The sequence below is a fragment of the Carassius auratus genome, chromosome 20 (assembly GCF_003368295.1).
Source record: "Carassius auratus strain Wakin chromosome 20, ASM336829v1, whole genome shotgun sequence".
NCBI classification, from domain to species: Eukaryota; Metazoa; Chordata; class Actinopteri; order Cypriniformes; family Cyprinidae; genus Carassius; species Carassius auratus.
Window position 1 is genome coordinate 15,023,491 of NC_039262.1, and position 18,072 is coordinate 15,041,562.

The following is an 18,072-nucleotide window of genomic DNA, read 5'->3' on the forward strand; positions in this document are numbered from 1 at the left end:
ACCCCGACCAGGAAATCCATTGGATCCTGACAGACAGGCAGAGGTTGAATTTTTCTGCAAATGAACAACAGCTATTCACATACACCACTCCTTTAGAGTCACCCGTTTAGTCAATCAATATGTGATGAATCTAACACATTCATGTGTTGAGGACTTAGCAGAAAGACTCAAGTGGGAGGTATTCTTCACTTTCCAGACACTCTCCAGACTGTGGCTCTGTGAGGTTACAGCACTCTGAGGTGTTGTGCTTGGAAATGGACTGCTGCTTTGTGTCTGAACTGTGTCTGAAGTGGTTACAACTGACTCTAGGCACAAGAAACAAATCGAAGAGCTTTTTTCATCCGCAGGGGACACATCTAATACATTGTAGGAATCCTTGCATCATCGAAAGATCTGGACTTCTTGGATGTCTCAGAGGTTGAGTCAAATTCACATGGCCTGAGATGTAGCACAGGCTGAATTTGCTAATTTGGGTGGTCCTTTAAAAACTCATTTGAAAATGAAGGAATTTTGTTGTAATAATTGACTGATTATTTTCAGGAGTGGTAGACTGTGGTGTGTGACTTGCAGATGACCTCATCTGTGAGTGTTGACAAGGTGCTGAATTGGCATATTGGGCAATACACTAACTAACTGACATAAAGTCTAGGTTTCCTAACATCTATCCAAAATATAAGTCAAATATCTTATCAGAGATGGGGTTTTCTGTCAGAATTGTATTTTGAAGTATTTTGACATACAAAACCGCTGGAGAACTATGGACTTATTTGCAATTAAAATAGTGCTATTATTTATCTGAATTGGAAAAAAACAAAGAAAATATGAGAAATAATAAACAATGCACTGCTTTTTTTAAGAAATTCAAAGAAATGCAGACCTTTAATTAGCAAGGATGCATTAAATTGATCAATTTAAGGTAATTGTATTGTTACAAATAAATGCTGCTCTTTTAGACTTTCTATTTCTAGACATGGTTTTCACAAAAAATATTAACCGGCACAACTGTTTTCAGCATTGATAAACAATCATCATATTAGAATGATTTATGAAGGATCATGTGACACTACAGACTGTAGTAATTAATTACATTTTATTGTATTCTGATCAAATTAATTTGGTGAGCATAAGAGACAAAAACATCTTTCAAAAACATTTTAAAAGTTACCAAATGACTCCTTCATTCATTTAGATATAAAGCTCATGTGACATTTTACATGCAAATTATAAATGAACGTTAAGGAGATTAGCACAGAGAATGTAATCACGTCTCTTTAGCTTGTTGACCTTCGACAGTATTTCAGATTAAAACTTTCAATATGACTAATAGGTATGCCAGCATATTTCATAATGTGATAATAAGGAGAAAGGGAAAGGGAAATTGATTCTTAATTTCAGAGGTGGCTGTACTGTAACTCCAGATAGATAGATAGATAGATAGATAGATAGATAGATAGATAGATAGATAGATAGATAGATAGATAGATAGATAGATAGATAGATAGATAGATAGATAGATAGATAGATAGATAGATAGATAGATAGATAGATAGATAGATAGATAGGGCCTCTATGTGGTGTGACACAATGAGGCGTGAGTTGTGTGAGACGTGTCTGTGGTCTTGTCAGTGCTGTCAGATCAGTTGTACAGCTTCATATCTCTGTGCTGTGGTCTCTCAGCTCTGATTTGACCATGAAGAGCCGGTAACACGACACTGAGAGAGAAGCACACTGAGCTGCCAGTCAGTCTGAGGAAGGAATGACAAGCTGTGGAGCCCTGGACAGATTCAGGTGAGTTCAAGAGGAAAGGTGCTAGAGGTATTTCCATGATTATGTTATTATTGTATATGTTTAGCTGGCTGGTTTATTTGTACAGTCGGTATTATGAACACCTAAATCATAAATGATTTGAAAGATATGTTCATACATTGTATTTACTTTGAAACTATTTTCACTAAAGATTGGCTAGGAAATTTTTGAAAGATTTACAAAGAAATGGCAAAATATGTATTAAATTGAAACAAAAAAAACGTGAAAGCGTGGAATAGTATTTCATGCAAAACGTACGCACACAAGCTTCCATAAAAGGTTTTTTGACAGTGTTTATGAATGAAAATGTATATAAATGAATAGGCTGTGCTTCATCTGATCTCTTTTAATATCACATTGGTGAAGAAGCTTTATAAGCTGTGGTTTAGAAGCTTGAAGTTGTATATAGGCTAATATAATGTAGCAATGTTTTGGCCAGATTATGAATAATGGAAACTTTTTATTCTCTCTGGTTGGTTAGGTATAAGGTTCAAACACAAGTCTCTATAGATCAAAGATAAATAAAGATCATAAGACATAGTGCGAAATGTCATCATATGAAATGTCATATGAGCTGGGCTTACAACTTCATCGATTACTGTTTGAAGTCTGACAGTTAGGACATCATTATTTATTTATTTATTTATTTATTATTTAGTTTATAGTTATTTATTTATTTATATTTCCGCTGTAGATATTGTACTGTAATTTAAAATAAATTAAGTGCTGACGCGTTAGTGTTTCTCATGCAGCGCTGGGAAATATTAATAAAAGCACTACGCAAAGACAAAGCAATAGTTCACGCTGTCGTGTTCATTGAGTTTAATGGTTTTGATCAGAACACTGGGGGAAACGCGTGTGTGTGAATCAGAGGGAGGAGATGCTGAACACTCAGACTCACACACATATTGATCATTTAAAAGAGATCCTCACACCTACAGCGAGATCCTACACTTCTCCCACAGAGAAGATGCTTGTTCAGGGATGAGAAAAGCCTTATCGCAGGTCTCGGTTCCGAGCAGAAGTTGTGGCTTTCTTCGGTAAGTTTGTCGATTTTGGCTCTGATAGTAAGTTGTTTGGGCTTGTAAAGTGATGTTTGTGTTCTACCAGCACACGGGGTTAAATGACGCTCAGTTGTATAGGCTACACCTGCCAGAAAACATCCCTGATCCCCGAAATAATCGCTCATTCTCGCTGTCATCATCTAGGGAACATTTGAACCTGCGTCGCAGAATGTTTCTGTTTTATTATTTGACTTTTGCTGCATTTTAAACCATAGCTGCATCTTAAACCAGTCTAAACTGGTGTACGCCTACTGGTTTTAGCTGGAGTCCTTGACTGGTCCGTTAAACAGGTCATTTGCGTACTTTTTAGCTTGTAAAGCTAGTTTCAATATTTCTTCCCCAATTTGAATGTAAATTAATATGAAAATTATTCAAACAGTCTTAAAAACTTCCGAATCTTCTACAATATGGTTACATATTTTTTTTTTATTTTTATAAAAAATATTTTATATAATATTTTTATTAGAAACTATGGTTGCCATGGTAATTTGTTGTAAATGCCTAATAATAAAACATATTCTTATTATAAATATACCTCAACACTTTAAAGTTATTTTTTATCTTTATTTTCTTGATGATGTTTAAAGTGTCACTTTAATTAGTGTTGCTAATGATGTCTTCTATATGCGTTTTTCTTTCTGATTTATGCTGAACAGCTGCTGTATGGTTAATAATAGATCCACTTTGTTTATGGCTCTTTCTGGAATTTTTCTGAGCCTGTGCTCTGTGGAATCTTTGTAAGGAAACTGAGGCCACTCTAATTGGATGAATTTCCACTTGGAAGGAGCGCACAGATTAACTGCATGAAGAGACACTTTAATACCATGCAGATTGAGATAAAAACACTATTACAATCTTTTATAATAGATAACAGATGATTGAAAATAGTTTTCCTGTGTATTGTTCTATATTGTGTGTATTCTCGCTCATTTGTTATCAATAAATGCAATAATCTTTTGTCCCAGGGGGAAAAAAAAGTTTTTGAAAGTTTTAAAAGAAAGATTCTGACATGAAATGTTGAAAAATCGTGTCAGATACTGCACTGTTCTTAAGTCAAATAAGTAAATTTGTGAGACTGACCATCGAAATATTTGTACAGATGGTCAGAAGCACAATATGCTCATTGGATAATTTAAAATCAAGCTGGATCTTCTAATCATCATGGTATATATTTGGTTTATCATCATTATGTGATGATAAGGAAGGAAATAGATTTTTAATTTAAGAGGTGAATTCTTTACCTGTACTGATGCTGTATGCAGCACAAATGCTCCTCCCATTAAAGCAAAAGAGAGACAAACCAAATAATAATTCTTAAATTCAAAATCTTATTGAAATTATTATGCAGATAATCAGTGCTGGGTCATAATAAGTACTCTGCATTATGCAATGCATGTAATGTATGTCAGATTCCAGAAATAAAATACTTTACATTACATTACATTTTAAAATGCCTATTATCAGATTACAGTTACTTTTTTGTTGATTACATAATTACTTATTATTTACACTATGAGAGATTCTCTAATTCTCTATTTTTTTTTCATTCACAAAGCCCTTTTTGGAAACCCTGACGTAATTTAATATTTAATCCAGTTTATGTTGATAACAAAAAATAGAATATATGTGTTTTTATACCAGTATGGTACAAAATAATCATATTTAAATCTATGTAATAAATTGATTAGGGAACAAGTAATCTAAAAGTACTCAAATAGATTAATCTATTTTGATTATATAATGTTAAAAAAAAACATTTAATCTGAACACAGTTTGTAATCTACACAGCACAGCAAACATAATTGCAACATAGAAGCATTTTTAACTCATGGTATTATAAATACTCTCTTTTTTGTTCCTTCAAGGAGGTGTGTGTCGTCTTGCTCATGCAATAGCAGTATCATGGCAGCCTTCAAGGGTGTGTGGACTCAGGAATTCTGGCGAGCGGTTTCGGGGGAGTTTTTAGCCATGATGATATTTGTACTGCTCAGTTTGGGATCCACTATCAACTGGGCAGCAACACAGGAGAACCCTCCGCCTGCCGACCTCGTCCTCATCTCTCTCTGCTTTGGTTTATCCATCGCAACCCTGGTCCAGTGTTTTGGGCACATCAGCGGTGCCCACATTAACCCGGCCGTCACTGCGGCGATGGTTGCTACACGGAAGCTGAGTCTGGCAAAGGGTGTGTTTTATTTGTTGGCACAGTGTCTGGGGGCAGTGGTGGGGGCGGCTATCTTGTACGGAGTGACACCAGCATCAGTGAGAGGAGGAATGGGAGTGACTTCTGTGAGTATGTTTAATTACAATGTTAGTTTATCCAAAAATGACAAATCTGTCATTAATTACTCACCATTTGTCATTTCTTTCTTCATGTGGCACACAAAGGTCAGGGTCCAGTGTTTAAGACACTTTATTAGTAGTTTTACACATAATTAAACGTATTAGTAAAGCACTCAATAGCCCAAATTAAGCATGTCACATTAGTAAGACCCCTAAAAATTTTAATTGGTTGGGCCCTCCAGGAGAAGAATTGAAAAACACTGTGCGGAGCAAGCAGTCGATGAAATTCCCTCTACACTTAACTCACTATCACCTCCTGCAGGTCAATGCTGAAATCTCCACCGGTCATGCAATTGTGATAGAGCTCATAATCACTTTTGAGCTCGTCTTCACTGTCTTTGCCACCTGTGACCCCAAACGCAGTGATCTCAAAGGTTCAGCAGCCCTGGCTATTGGACTGTCAGTGTGCATCGGCCATCTGTTTGCTGTGAGTATTTTCTGATTTGCGCCGTTAGAAAACAATTGTGGAAAAGTGCATTGCTGTACATTTCAGTTGCTTTCCAAGGCATGTTTCTAGTGAGCACTTTCTAACTATATGGAGATAATATTTTCAGTCCTGCACTGTCAAGCACATTTTTAAGCAGTACTTGAAGATCTTTATCCTATTAAGATTAGCCTCTTGAGGTGTATCTGCTTAGTTCTCCTTTGGAGAATTTGTAGCCTAGCTACGATCCCAAATGATGGTGTTATTTCCATGCCAATAGTCCCAGCAGAATCCGCAGATGAGGTGTTTATATGAAAGCTCATTTGTGTTGCTAAGTATGTTGGCATGAGAGCGGGATGCCCTCTGCGTGCCCTCATGTATTTAGGCCTGGCACTGGTACAAACACTATTTAAGACCCTTTAGAGCAGATTTATGATTTAAATCATAAATTCAGCTCACTCAATCTTCCTGTCTTGTTATGCTTCATCTTCTCTCATGCAGTTTCTTTATATTTCCGATTGGCAAAATGGACATTTCTGTAAAAATATAATATTGCCTCTTGCAGGTTTTGCAACATTTTTGATGTGAATCTCCAGTGAACACATGCGTGTTCATGACTTATCATGAGTTTTAGTAGCATCACTTTTTAAATTTGGAAACACCATCATTTTGCAATAGTTTTTTCATCAATATTTTTAAAATATCAAGTTTTTCTCAAATCTGTAATGTACAGTATACCTGGCTAGTGTTAACACAGGCAAATGTGAGATACATATTTTCTGAAATAACATTCTCACTTTATTGAGACACAGGACTCGTACACATGTTCTGCACCAGGTGCGCTACCAAGCAAGTTTACTAGAAAAGCCATACATATGGAGCTGGTTATGATGCAAATGTAAAAATGTATTCGTTTACAAAAACATGGTAAAATATAAATTAGCAATATGCCCTATAATCATAATTTGTCCAAAAAGAGATGAAAGTTGTTATGTTTTACTGGAAGTAGTGTTCATTTCAGGTGGAAACTGCAATGCATCATAAGTACTTTTTGGAGTTTTGGGATGTTTTTCCATTGTTTCAAAATACATGTAAGTTCATAAAAGTGTAACAAGTTTTTTGTGTTTGTTTCAGATCCCGTACACTGGAGCCAGTATGAACCCAGCTCGCTCTTTTGGGCCTGCTGTCATCATGGCAAAATGGCAGGACCATTGGGTAAGTTCTACACAATATCTTCTGCATGTACTGTAGATAAACCATGCTCATTAAGTTCTTGCTAATTCCTACAGTGATATTAATGCGCATAAAGATTGAAGGTCACCATGCCCTTTAGAACTGTGGTTCATAAAAGTGAAACTGAAAAAAAATTGACTCGGTGCCAAAACTTATTTAAGTAGAAAATTTTGGCTTTGTTTTACTTTTTTCAAAGAAGAATTATTTTTGGAACAACAAAGTGTTTATCTCTGACCGACCACAGACCTTTTGCATAAAGCTTGAAATACTGGTTTACTTAATTTTGAATATATCAGTGTATCTTAACAATTCTAGAACTGCACTATAATCTCGATCCTGCTGTTGTACTGAATATCAGAAAGGTTGTGATTGTCAGCGCCCAGTGCATACACTGCAGCTCTTTTGCTTGTGGGTTTAAATGTCATTCTGCTTGAAATATTGCACAGCAGTCAGAGGCCAGACAGATGTGGCATTCAAAATAACGCCGGGTCATGACACTGGCTGGTGTGCTCCCTACATGCACATATGAGCGTTATGTATCATCATGAGTGGCGCGTCTGAGTGACTGCTGCTGTCATCAAGTTTGATACAGGGTCTCGTCATTGGCGCTGTAACATTAGAAAGGTCAAAACATTTCTTTCATGCAGTGTTTACCGCACTTACAGCGGGCTACACGCGGTGCCCTTTTCAAAGTGTTGGTGTGAGTTTCATCGATGAAATATTTTAGAGATTCTGAATAAAAGAAATACATCAGGGTGAAGCCACATGAAGGCTAATGTGGTACTGTCACACTAATGAGAGCTGCTGCTGATCATTATACTGTATATATTAAAGTTTGGAAATAATGAGACAAACAAAGTGGACAGAATTTTTGGGCACAGGTTTTGCGCAGCGCTGTCCAGGGTTGTGAAAGGTAAATATATCTGTCCTGTGCTATGCAGTGAGTAACACCCACTTCTATTTCTGTCATCACAGCGGTTAGTAATCCAGGTTTGGCACAGTTTAGAAGTCGATATCCTGGTTAACACGCATATATTAGACATATAATAACATGCATATATTAGACATATAATAGGATACATAAGAGTAGGACAGATTATTGAGAACTGGACTGAAATTGTAGGAAAGGAAAGGGAAGGGAAGGGAAGGAAAGGAAAGGAAAGGAAAGGAAAGGAAAGGAAAGGAAAGGAAAGGAAAGGAAAGGAAAGGAAAGGAAAGGAAAGGAAAGGAAAGGAAAGGAAAGGAAAGGAAAGGAAAGGAAAGGCATTTTATACTGTAATATATACAAAATAATGCTGAGATTTAAACAAAATAATAATAATAATACACAGTGGAAATCAAGTCTGAGTGAAACATTTTCTGTCTTCCTAATTTTAATTTAATACAATTTTCATTACATTTATTATAATATAACCATTATAATTTGAGTAAAACATTTGCATATTTAACTGATATTTTATTTAAATTAATTAATTTAGAACATTTGAATATTATATTTTGGTGCAGAATCTTTAATATTTCTTAGTAATTTTACCTAATAACATTTTATTCAAAAAAATGTACAATTTGAGTGAAAAGTTTATTTCATTCAATTCATTCATTAAAGTTATAAATTCATAAAAACTCAATCTTAAATATTACGAATTTATGCAGAATCTTAAATATTATAAGTCTTATTAATTTTACATAATAACATTTCTTTCTCACAAGTTGAGTGACACGTTTAATACATTCATCCATTCATTATAAAAATAACAATTATATATAAAGTATATAATAGTAATATAATATATAATATAATTATGAATATAGAAATCTTAAATATTATATACTGGAGCATAATTATAAATATATCTTATTAATTTTACATCATAACACTTCTTTAGTTATTTATATCCTAAAGCTCACAATTTCAGTGAACATTTTTAATTTAATTTTATTTAAAAGAAATTATTAAAATAAATCTTAAATATTATATATAGTGCAGAATCTGAAATATTTGTTATTCATTTAACATCATATTATTATTTTTTAAATCCTTAAACCCACAATTTGAATAAAAGATGATAATGAATGCATTGAACTGTATTCAATTAAACAAACTTATTAAAAGAAAACCTAAATATGCTCTGAATCATAACATTTCTCAACCTTTTTTTGTTCAAAATATTAAAACAATTTATAACAAATAAATTAAATAAACAAATCTTAATTATGCTAAAAATCCTAATTATATACCGGTACAGATTTTGAGCTATTTTTATTACATTTAGATCATGACATTTCTTTTTTTTTTTTTTTGCTTTTTTTTTCTACACAAATAAGATAAATTAATGGTTTTGGATGTCATCTCAAAGTTTCAGAGCTCACCGTGTTTTTGAACAAGAGTCATTGTTTTTCTCTCTCTCTTTCAGGTGTACTGGGTGGGCCCTTTAATAGGGGGCATCCTGGCTGCAGCTGTGTACGAATATCTATTCTGTCCCGACCCTGACCTGAAGCGCCGCTATGCTGACATCCTCTCCAAGAGCCCCTTCCAAATCGACCCGTATCGAGTGGTGGACACAGACTCGTACCCCAGCGATCAAGCTCAGCTCATGGCCAAGCAGGCAGCAATCAGAGTGCTGGACCGGGAGAGGACACAGAAGAAGGAGAGGGAGTCTGCTGGAGAGGTGCTGTCGTCCGTATGACTAGTGAGAGGCACTGAGGAGGAACAGCACAACACTTACAGCATTAATGAGCTCAAAGAGACAGATCTGATCTAGAGTCACACTGTGTGTTTGTGCACAGATCCTCTACAGAATGACTCACAACACTTGACTTTAATCATTAAGAACGAGCTACGAACCGCCTAATGGTCTCGCTTAAAACGCTCTTCCTTGTAAGCCAGTCACAGGCCATAGATCTCATATCCGATAGAATCCACTTTGAAGATTTTAGTCAGTCACTGAACATCCTTTAGCAGATGCACCTCATCAACTACTGAATCGATAACTAAATGGGATTCTCACATCTACGCAAATGTTACGCTTTTGTTTGGTCTTCGGGTTATTACCTGGCAGTCAGGGTTGAGATTAGATCATCACCATAATAATGCAGATCATTTTCCTTCTCAGTGCACTCTCTATGAATTAACCCCTTCTGTCCCCATCTTCTCCCTTTTAAATCTAATGTTGCTTAGAGTATTTTTATAGCTTTTTTTTCTTTAAGGTTATGAATGTTGTATCTTTCGATGCTGCTGTCAGAAATCTATTCAAATGCAATCCCTGAATGAGTTTTATTTTCTGTTTGAACTGAAAAGGCATGATTTGTCTGCTTATGATTTTAGTTCTGTCTTCACCTTCTCCCTTTGAAATCGAATGTTGTATTCAGTATTTTTATATTTTATGTCTGTCTTTAAGGCTATTAATGTAATTCTTTTAGCCCAAAATGCATAATTTGTCCGCCTGTGATTTTACTTGTTAAAATCACTCGTACTGTGTCCTTCCACCTTTACTTATTCTCATACTCCCGAGAAAACATGTAATCAATGAAAAATGTTATCATGTTTTAGATTAATTTTTCTTTTAGGTTCAGAAGTTTTTTTGTTTGTTTTTTGAGACAATCAAGCATAATCACTCTCAGTTCTTTCATATTAATAGCCAACCTGTTATAAAAGTATGTCATTTTAGGCTTATTATTTAACTGTGTTGGATACTTAAAGTTATTTGTTATGTATATAAATTTTTCCATAATTATTATATTATATTATATTATATTATATTATATTATATTATATTATATTATATTATATTATATTATATTATATTATATTATATTATATTATATTAAAGAAAAGTAACTGGAATGTCTTATGGAAGTTAAAAAGTAAAGAGCTTCTGTAATTCTTGTTTGTGTTTCCATGTCTTTACCAGCAGAGGGCTGCACATCCTTAAATTGCGTCGTTAGACTGAAACTCCAGTAATGCTGAAGCACATTTTGTTAATGTTAGTGATATTGAGATATTGAGATATTGTTCCATGGGGCGTTTAGCTCCCCTCTTCTCTGGGGAGTGATCAAACCAAGACTGTCTTGTAGAATGCAGAAGAAACTGATTTTTGTTTGAATCATTTTAATAATGTTTGATGTTAAGACTTGAGAAAGAAATTGGTAAAGTCATGGGAATTTCTGTTTAATATAATGTGTTTAAAATTTGTTGCCAATAATTAGTTCTTTATATTTGCAACCTTCTTTATTTTGTAACTCCTTTATCCCAAATGACATCATGGATAGATCCTGTGAATTCATTGGTTAAAAAGTGCAGGAATCCGGTTGTCTGTGTGTGTTTGTGTGTCTGTGTTTGTGTGTGTTTGTGTGTGTGTGTGTGTGTGTGTGTGTGTGTGAATCAGAATGGGAGGGAGTGAGGAAGAGTGTGCACTGTTTATATTTTTATTTATAATTAAGAAGGTGGTTAATCCCAAGGCTTTTGACTGTAACAGAGGCAGCCCCCCGTTCTTCAATCCCTCCCTCAGCTATTTATGGAAATTTAAATCTTAATTGCTCCACTTAAATTAATTGGAGACAGAAAAAAACTCAGCAGTTAGTCTGTTCAAATATTTATTTTCCCATGTGACTACAAAGGAGATTCTCCATCATAACGCACATCGAAAGCTACCCAAACTACTGACTAGCAGCATCAAAGCCTTCTGGACTGAGTGTGCACTAATCCAACTTCACAGACTCACAAGTCATCACAGATATTAAACACCAAAACAAGTGATGGAAATTGAAAAGAAGAGTCAGTCATTTAGGCCAGTGCAGACCTAAGAACTCACACACAAAAAATACACGTGTATGCACATACATACATGTACAAAAGTCTGATGCAGTGACAGTTGAAGCCAGGGCTCGAGGCTAAACACAATAAACAATCTGACAATGAATATTCATGCCTGCTCACACTGTGGTTTAGTTTAATACTAAGCAGCCCAATGAATATTCCTGGAGACAAATTAAAGTGGGCTGTGTGTGGAAGGTCTGATCTTCCTGATTGTATACACAAAGCTGGGTTTAAGTCTTAAATATTCTGAAGACATACAGAGGCCTTTTTCTGCTACACTTGCTGGTCTTTCTTAAAAGTCTCTTCGAGTGACTGAAATCATTAATATTAGAAAACATGCATAAAATAACATTGTCAGGGCCAGGCTCAAGTCCTGATAATGTTGTTACCTGATTACATTATTTATTTATGTTTAGCTTTCTGTCTCTGGACAGGTCACCTCAACTGAACTTATATGTCATGTAACAAAATAATTTGTATTTGACCTAGCTTGTGGACTGAAAATAAAACACTAACATTGTCTGTTTCACTGGTAGGCTGTTTATACCAAATTTTAAAAGCCGTTTTACTGATAATTGTCAAATAGGTCCATTCAACGTGTTTATTCCTAATTTTAAAAGCGTTAAAATGTAATCCATAGATGATGTGCTTTTATCAGCATTTTAAAATGGCTTGGAATGCGGGTTAGTCAATCAGAATTTCAATCCTTTTTATAATTAAAAGTTTTAGAATGACGAAAAACATTGCCATTTTCATTCTCACCTTATGTCGACTTCCGGTATTTATATTCTTGCAAATACACACACATTCACGCAAACACTGATTCGCAGTCGCGCGCGCGCGCATACATGCATCCCACAAGCACACACCATGCGGAAATTCCGAGAAATAGCCCTTACTTAGGGAATTTTAAATTTTAAATGGCAAATCAAGCATTTAACACTTTCACCCTCCTAATAATTTATACAATAAACAGGAGCCTAAGTCACTTCCTTAATAATTTAGACATAAGCTAATGTTGATTTATTCAGCAGGGCTAGTGCCAGCAGGAGACCCGGAGGAGCTGAAATGTGTATTAAAGTAGGACAGAGGCAGCCGGCGCCATAATAACATTTGGATAATTTTATTATGGCTCACGGCTCAGTTCATTTCCCCTTCTGCTCGCTGCATGAAATTGTTTGATTCTCACAGTGCCTGGAGTGAACAGAGAAGGTGCCACACGCGCGCATAAACATATGCAAACACACTTTTTCGCGCAGTTCTCCGCACACCTACTCCCTCATACCTACTCACTCTTTGCCACTCGTTCCTGACACACACACGTTCAAATCTCCCTCAAACACTCAGAAATGTTTCTCGTGGCTCTGCCTGACACGCAGAGAACAGGCAGATAAATGATGTGTCTCATTACCGGAGACGCGGAAGAGTGGCAGCACTTCCAATGAGAATGGACTGAGATTAATATCCTCTATCATCCCTTTTTCTGTCAGAGAGATAGACAGCAAGAATTGGAGGGTGAGGACAAATAAGAAAATAAAAAGAAGGAAAGAAAGGTTCATGCATTTGTTTAACTAAAGATAAGATGCTGGTGGTACCTAAAGTCTGTCTCCAGACTGGAACAGTGGGGGCAGTCTTAATGCTCTGGCCTCGGGGTTGTCTCTGTGTGTGTGTGTGTGTAGGACGATTTGAAATGTCCTGTTGTCATTCACTATCCTACCATCTTTTCCACTCCTTTTTTATCTTAAAAGCATGCGTAATGTATATAATATAGCCTATAGCATCTGACACCAACAGTAATTTTATCAAGGTTGCGAATCTGAGTGAATATTTAATTAATACGCCATTTTATTCATGGTGACATTTACAATACAATAAACATTTTCAACAAGTCACACCAGAACTGGTGAGAAATAAACACTTTGGTTCACAGTTCATATTTTGCACAAAAATGACATGCAGAGTTTCCACACCTTTTGAGTAATGAATCTTCATGACATTCCCGTGACCTTCCCAGTTAGTTAGAACCCAGCAAGCAATTTTGCGTCTAATAGACGTCTAATAGCCGTCTAAACACAGCCGAGACGTCTAGGCTAAATCGAGGCTAATTTTGGGCTGTCAGTGAAAATCTAATAGACGTCTAAACATACCCCAAGAATAGACAGCTATTGAATGACTACATATATACGTCCAATAGGCGTCTAACCATAGCCCAAGAATAGACTAGTCATCAATTAGACCGCTAAATGACTACACACGTCTAATAGACAGGCAATATGGGTCTAGGCTAAAACAAGGCTGATTTTGGGCTATCAGTGAAAATCTAATAGACGTCTAACCATAGCCCAAGAATAGACTAGTCATCCATTACACTACATATACATGTAATAGACAACAAAATGAGGCATAAGGATTCTTTTCACTCAAATATAACAGGTTCTCATAAATGAAAATCCATCCAAACTAATTGAATATAAAGGGATTTATTTTGAACAATTATATAGACAAAAACAACTTGGACAACATTCAAACATAAAAATGAACAAATAAAAAACATTGGAAAAATATGTAAAACAATTAATTTTTAAGAATTAACTGTTTACTTTAGATCCATAACCCCCACCCCCTGCCCTCCCTGGTGCTTGTTTGAAATGATTAGAAATAGCATTTTTTTATTTCACATTCCATAGCTGATGGAAAGCTGGTCATCACTGCGTCTGCCAAATGAGAAAAAGGAAAGAATTATTGCTCAAGAAGAACATTGTTGACAATCCTTTTTAACTAATTAGTCAATCACTTTTGCTAGGATGATTTAATAGATAGAGTTAACAGAATATAGATTGAGACTATATAATTTATATCAATATAGACAATAATTTATATCAATATTATAATTAATATCAATAATTGAACATTTTTGCTCGCGTAGTGGTGATGCAATACGGTGTGTAACGATACGCGTATTGAACAATTCTGTACAAGGCATATATATATATATATATATATATATATATATATATATATATATATGTGGCGAGTGGGGCGGGGCCGAGAGGCGTGGGAACGAGGAGTGAGGCCAGGTGTAGTGATTGGAGATGAGCTGCACCTGAGCCCCACCGCTAGTATCGAGTCCCACGTAGGAGATGGAAGGATATAAAACTGGAGCGACGACCGTGAAGGACGAGAGAGGACCAGGCCTGGGACATTATTTTATGTTTGCTTTTTATTTATGCGCACCAGTCGTCCGTGAGGGGCTGGTGCGCCGTTTTGTATTTACTTTTGAATATTAAAATGAGTTTTGATTGTGCGCCGGTTCCCGCCTCCTTCTTCCCGATGAATATGGAGATTTGTTTATTACAATATATATATATATATATATATATATATATATATATATATATATATATATATATATATATATATATATATATATATACACACACACACATATATAGGCTATACAGACACACACATACACACATATACATATCTGAAATTTTCTTCTCGAATGTTCATTTTTATCAAGCTCATATATGCAAGTTCTGTAATTTCACTTAAATGGCAATGAAAATGACCTATTAATTTTCAGCAAGAGCATTAACTCGATCTCTTAAGCGACGCCATTCTCTTAGATATTTGGGATCCATAACTTCTGAATATGGAAATAAAATTAACATTATAATTGATTATGTAACACTGTTATCCCAAGACATGTCTGACTACTACCATAATGTGTTTTGAAACTGAAATACAGTATTTTTTTTAGTTATTAAAATGAAGGTGAAAACAGATTTTATTTTCATTTCTACTTTAGTTCTTCCCTCAAGTTTAAATGGATAGTTCACTTTGAAATTAAATTTTGGTATGTTTTAGCTTACCTTAAGGACGTCCAAGATGTAGGTGTCTTTGTTTCCGCAGTAGTTTCAACTTTGATTTTTTAGGTCAAACTATTCTTGTCTGTCAGTCATATAATGCAGGTCTATGGTCACCACCTAAAAAGGCCATGCACAGAGAAGTCCAAATTAAACAATTCCCCATCGTAAGTACACATTGATGGACTAAGACACGAAACGAGCAGTCTGTGTGAGAAAATGAACAGTATTTATATCGTTTTTACCTCTTGTACACAGCCACGTCCAAGTGATATGAGGGCTCGCGTGCTTCCAGGTGTGTGATGCGTCCGCGTTCTGGCTTAATTTGCGCAAGCGCCGCACTTAGACTAAGCCAGCCCAGAATGCGCACACGCCAAAGCACGCGCGCCCTCAGATCACTTCGACGTTGCTGTGTTATAAGAGGTAAAACAATATAAATACTGTTCGTTTTCTGACACAAACCGCTCGTTTCGTGTCTTAGGCTATCAGTGTGTATGGTGGGGAATTGTTTAATTTGGACTTCTCTGTGCATGCTCTTTCAGGTGGTGACCATATAGACCTGCATTATATGACTGACAGACAAGAACAGTTTGACCTAAAAATATAAAAATTGAAACTACTGCGGAAACAAAGACACCTACATCTTGGATGCCCATAAGGTAAGCTTAAACATATCAATTTAATTTCAAAGTGAACTATCATTATAAATCATTCTTTATCACTTACTCATATAACTCTAATAAACTTAAAAAATACTTATAGGCGTAGTTCACTTAAAAAAAATAAAAACAACAACATGTAATCATTTACTCACTTTCACTTGGTTCCAAACCTGTATGGCTTTCTTCTGTTGAACACACACAAAAAAATATATTTTGATGAATGTTGGTAACAAGACATTTAATGGTAGTCACTGACAAGTGTTCTGTATATTCAATTGCTGTACTTTGTTGACTGATTGCAGGATAATTTCCAATAAACAGTGTCTTTAAATCAAATAAAGTGGATTACATCACTCCAGTTCTGAGGTTTTTACACTGGCTATCTGTCAAAAAATTAATATCCAACAACTACAGTTGGTTATTAAATTAACATTTTAAGGCCAAAGTAAATTTCTAATCTTCTGATGCACTATGAACCATCCAGAGCAGACCTCTCAGTACATCTGGGACAGTACCCAGCTACTTTTATATCTCCAAAGTCAAAACAAAACATGGAGAAGCAGCATTCAAATTTATATCTGAAACAAATTCACTGAAAACTGAATGTATGCTGCATATTTTAATTATTTACAAACAAGTTTAAAGACTTTATGTTTGCCACTACCTTTTATTAAATGGAGAGGATTTTTTTTTTTTTAATTTCTTTTCATGTTGCACTATGCTGCTGTTAAATTTTATGTAAAGTACTTACAGAATTTGCTTTAAATCAACTCTAATTTAAATACAAATAAATACTGGTATCTTTATAATAATAAAAAAATAGTAATGATAAGTTTCATAGTTTCATGCTTACCACATTCATTGAATTTAGATACATTTGCAATAACACGTGCAAGGTAACGTTAACTTTTTGGAGAAAAGTAGTACTCTGCAATGTTAATGTTAAAATGTCACGGTTTCTACACATTATAACAGCTAACTAATTTAAACAATAAACATATCAAAAATAACACGCATACTTACAAGATCGAAGTAGAAATGTGAAGGTTTTCACTCAGACTGTTGCTCACCCGTTGCTCTCCGACAGCTGCCTCGTGTAAAATAAAATGGCGGAAATGTTTATCGCGAGATTTGGCTTAAGTGATCTAGTCACGCAATGGCATTAGTTCCAGTAGACATGTCTCAGTAGTGTTTCAATTGTGCCATCTAGCGGTTGGGAAATGCAATTGCATTTGATTAGATATTTTTATCGTAGATTGTGTATGAATGTTTGACAGAAAATATATATTAAGCTGTGTAAGCGAAAACATTTCAAAGACTAATATTCTAGGTCGCTGGTCTATATCTGAGCCCAGATTGCAATAATTTCGCCAGGTGGGCTAAAGCAGACCGCATATAGCCCGTCCAATTCGGAGCTAAATCGTGATCTACCATGCCGTGAAATGACGTATTGAACCTTGATATCATACCAATGCGAACATGATTGAATATTAACCATTTCATGCACTGCCTGGCAAAAAAATACAATTAATCAGTTTTGACAAAAAGTGGGCTACAATAGCCGGGTCTGAATACGAGCTAAATCGTGGCTACGCACAGCCTACACATATAACATGTAAAATAAAGTAAACCAAACAACTTGTAATCACGTTAGACTCTGCGTACATGATGGAATATCATACATCTCACAAGTTATTTTGCAAAAAAAAATACATTTATCCAGATTAAATGTTATTTGGGCTAAAAGTGGGTTACACATAGCCGGACTATATCTGGTCTATATTTAACCCAGACGTTGAAATGACGGCTATTGCTTGCTGGGAAAGTAGGCCTGTTTTACAGAAACTGCACTCAGAAT

At 35.3% G+C, this 18,072-nt stretch overlaps 1 protein-coding gene and 1 long non-coding RNA gene across 3 annotated transcripts; one reads left to right on the plus strand and one right to left on the minus strand.

Annotated features, from left to right (window-relative positions):
* Window positions 1-1,655: 1,655 nt before the first annotated feature.
* aqp4 (aquaporin 4) lies at window positions 1,656-10,269 on the plus strand. 2 transcript variants are annotated; one of them, XM_026195121.1, is made up of 6 exons: window positions 1,656-1,788; window positions 2,772-2,846; window positions 4,736-5,156; window positions 5,473-5,637; window positions 6,769-6,849; window positions 9,282-10,269. In XM_026195121.1, exons 1-6 carry the CDS (start codon window positions 1,757-1,759, stop codon window positions 9,552-9,554), a joined length of 1,047 nt encoding a protein of 348 aa, XP_026050906.1. In that variant the 5' UTR covers window positions 1,656-1,756; the 3' UTR covers window positions 9,555-10,269. The 2 variants fall into 2 exon arrangements, with proteins under 2 accessions (XP_026050906.1, XP_026050907.1); XM_026195122.1 differs by lacking the exon at window positions 2,772-2,846.
* Window positions 10,270-14,087: 3,818 nt separating this feature from the next.
* Window positions 14,088-17,993, minus strand: LOC113037780 (uncharacterized). Its single transcript, XR_003274677.1, has 2 exons — window positions 16,367-17,993; window positions 14,088-14,397 (listed from the first exon to the last, which is right to left on the minus strand). It is a non-coding gene; the product is annotated as an uncharacterized LOC113037780 (long non-coding RNA).
* Between the last annotated feature and the right edge of the window lie 79 nt (window positions 17,994-18,072).

Excerpts from the sequence above, each read along its gene's own strand:
- aqp4 (XM_026195121.1), top strand. The coding sequence starts at position 1,757 with ATGACAAGCTGTGGAGCCCTGGACAGATTCAG. Across the intron at positions 5,157-5,472 it reads GAGGAATGGGAGTGACTTCT|GTCAATGCTGAAATCTCCAC; the intron begins GTGAGTATGTTT and ends CACCTCCTGCAG. Across the intron at positions 6,850-9,281 it reads CAAAATGGCAGGACCATTGG|GTGTACTGGGTGGGCCCTTT; the intron begins GTAAGTTCTACA and ends TCTCTCTTTCAG.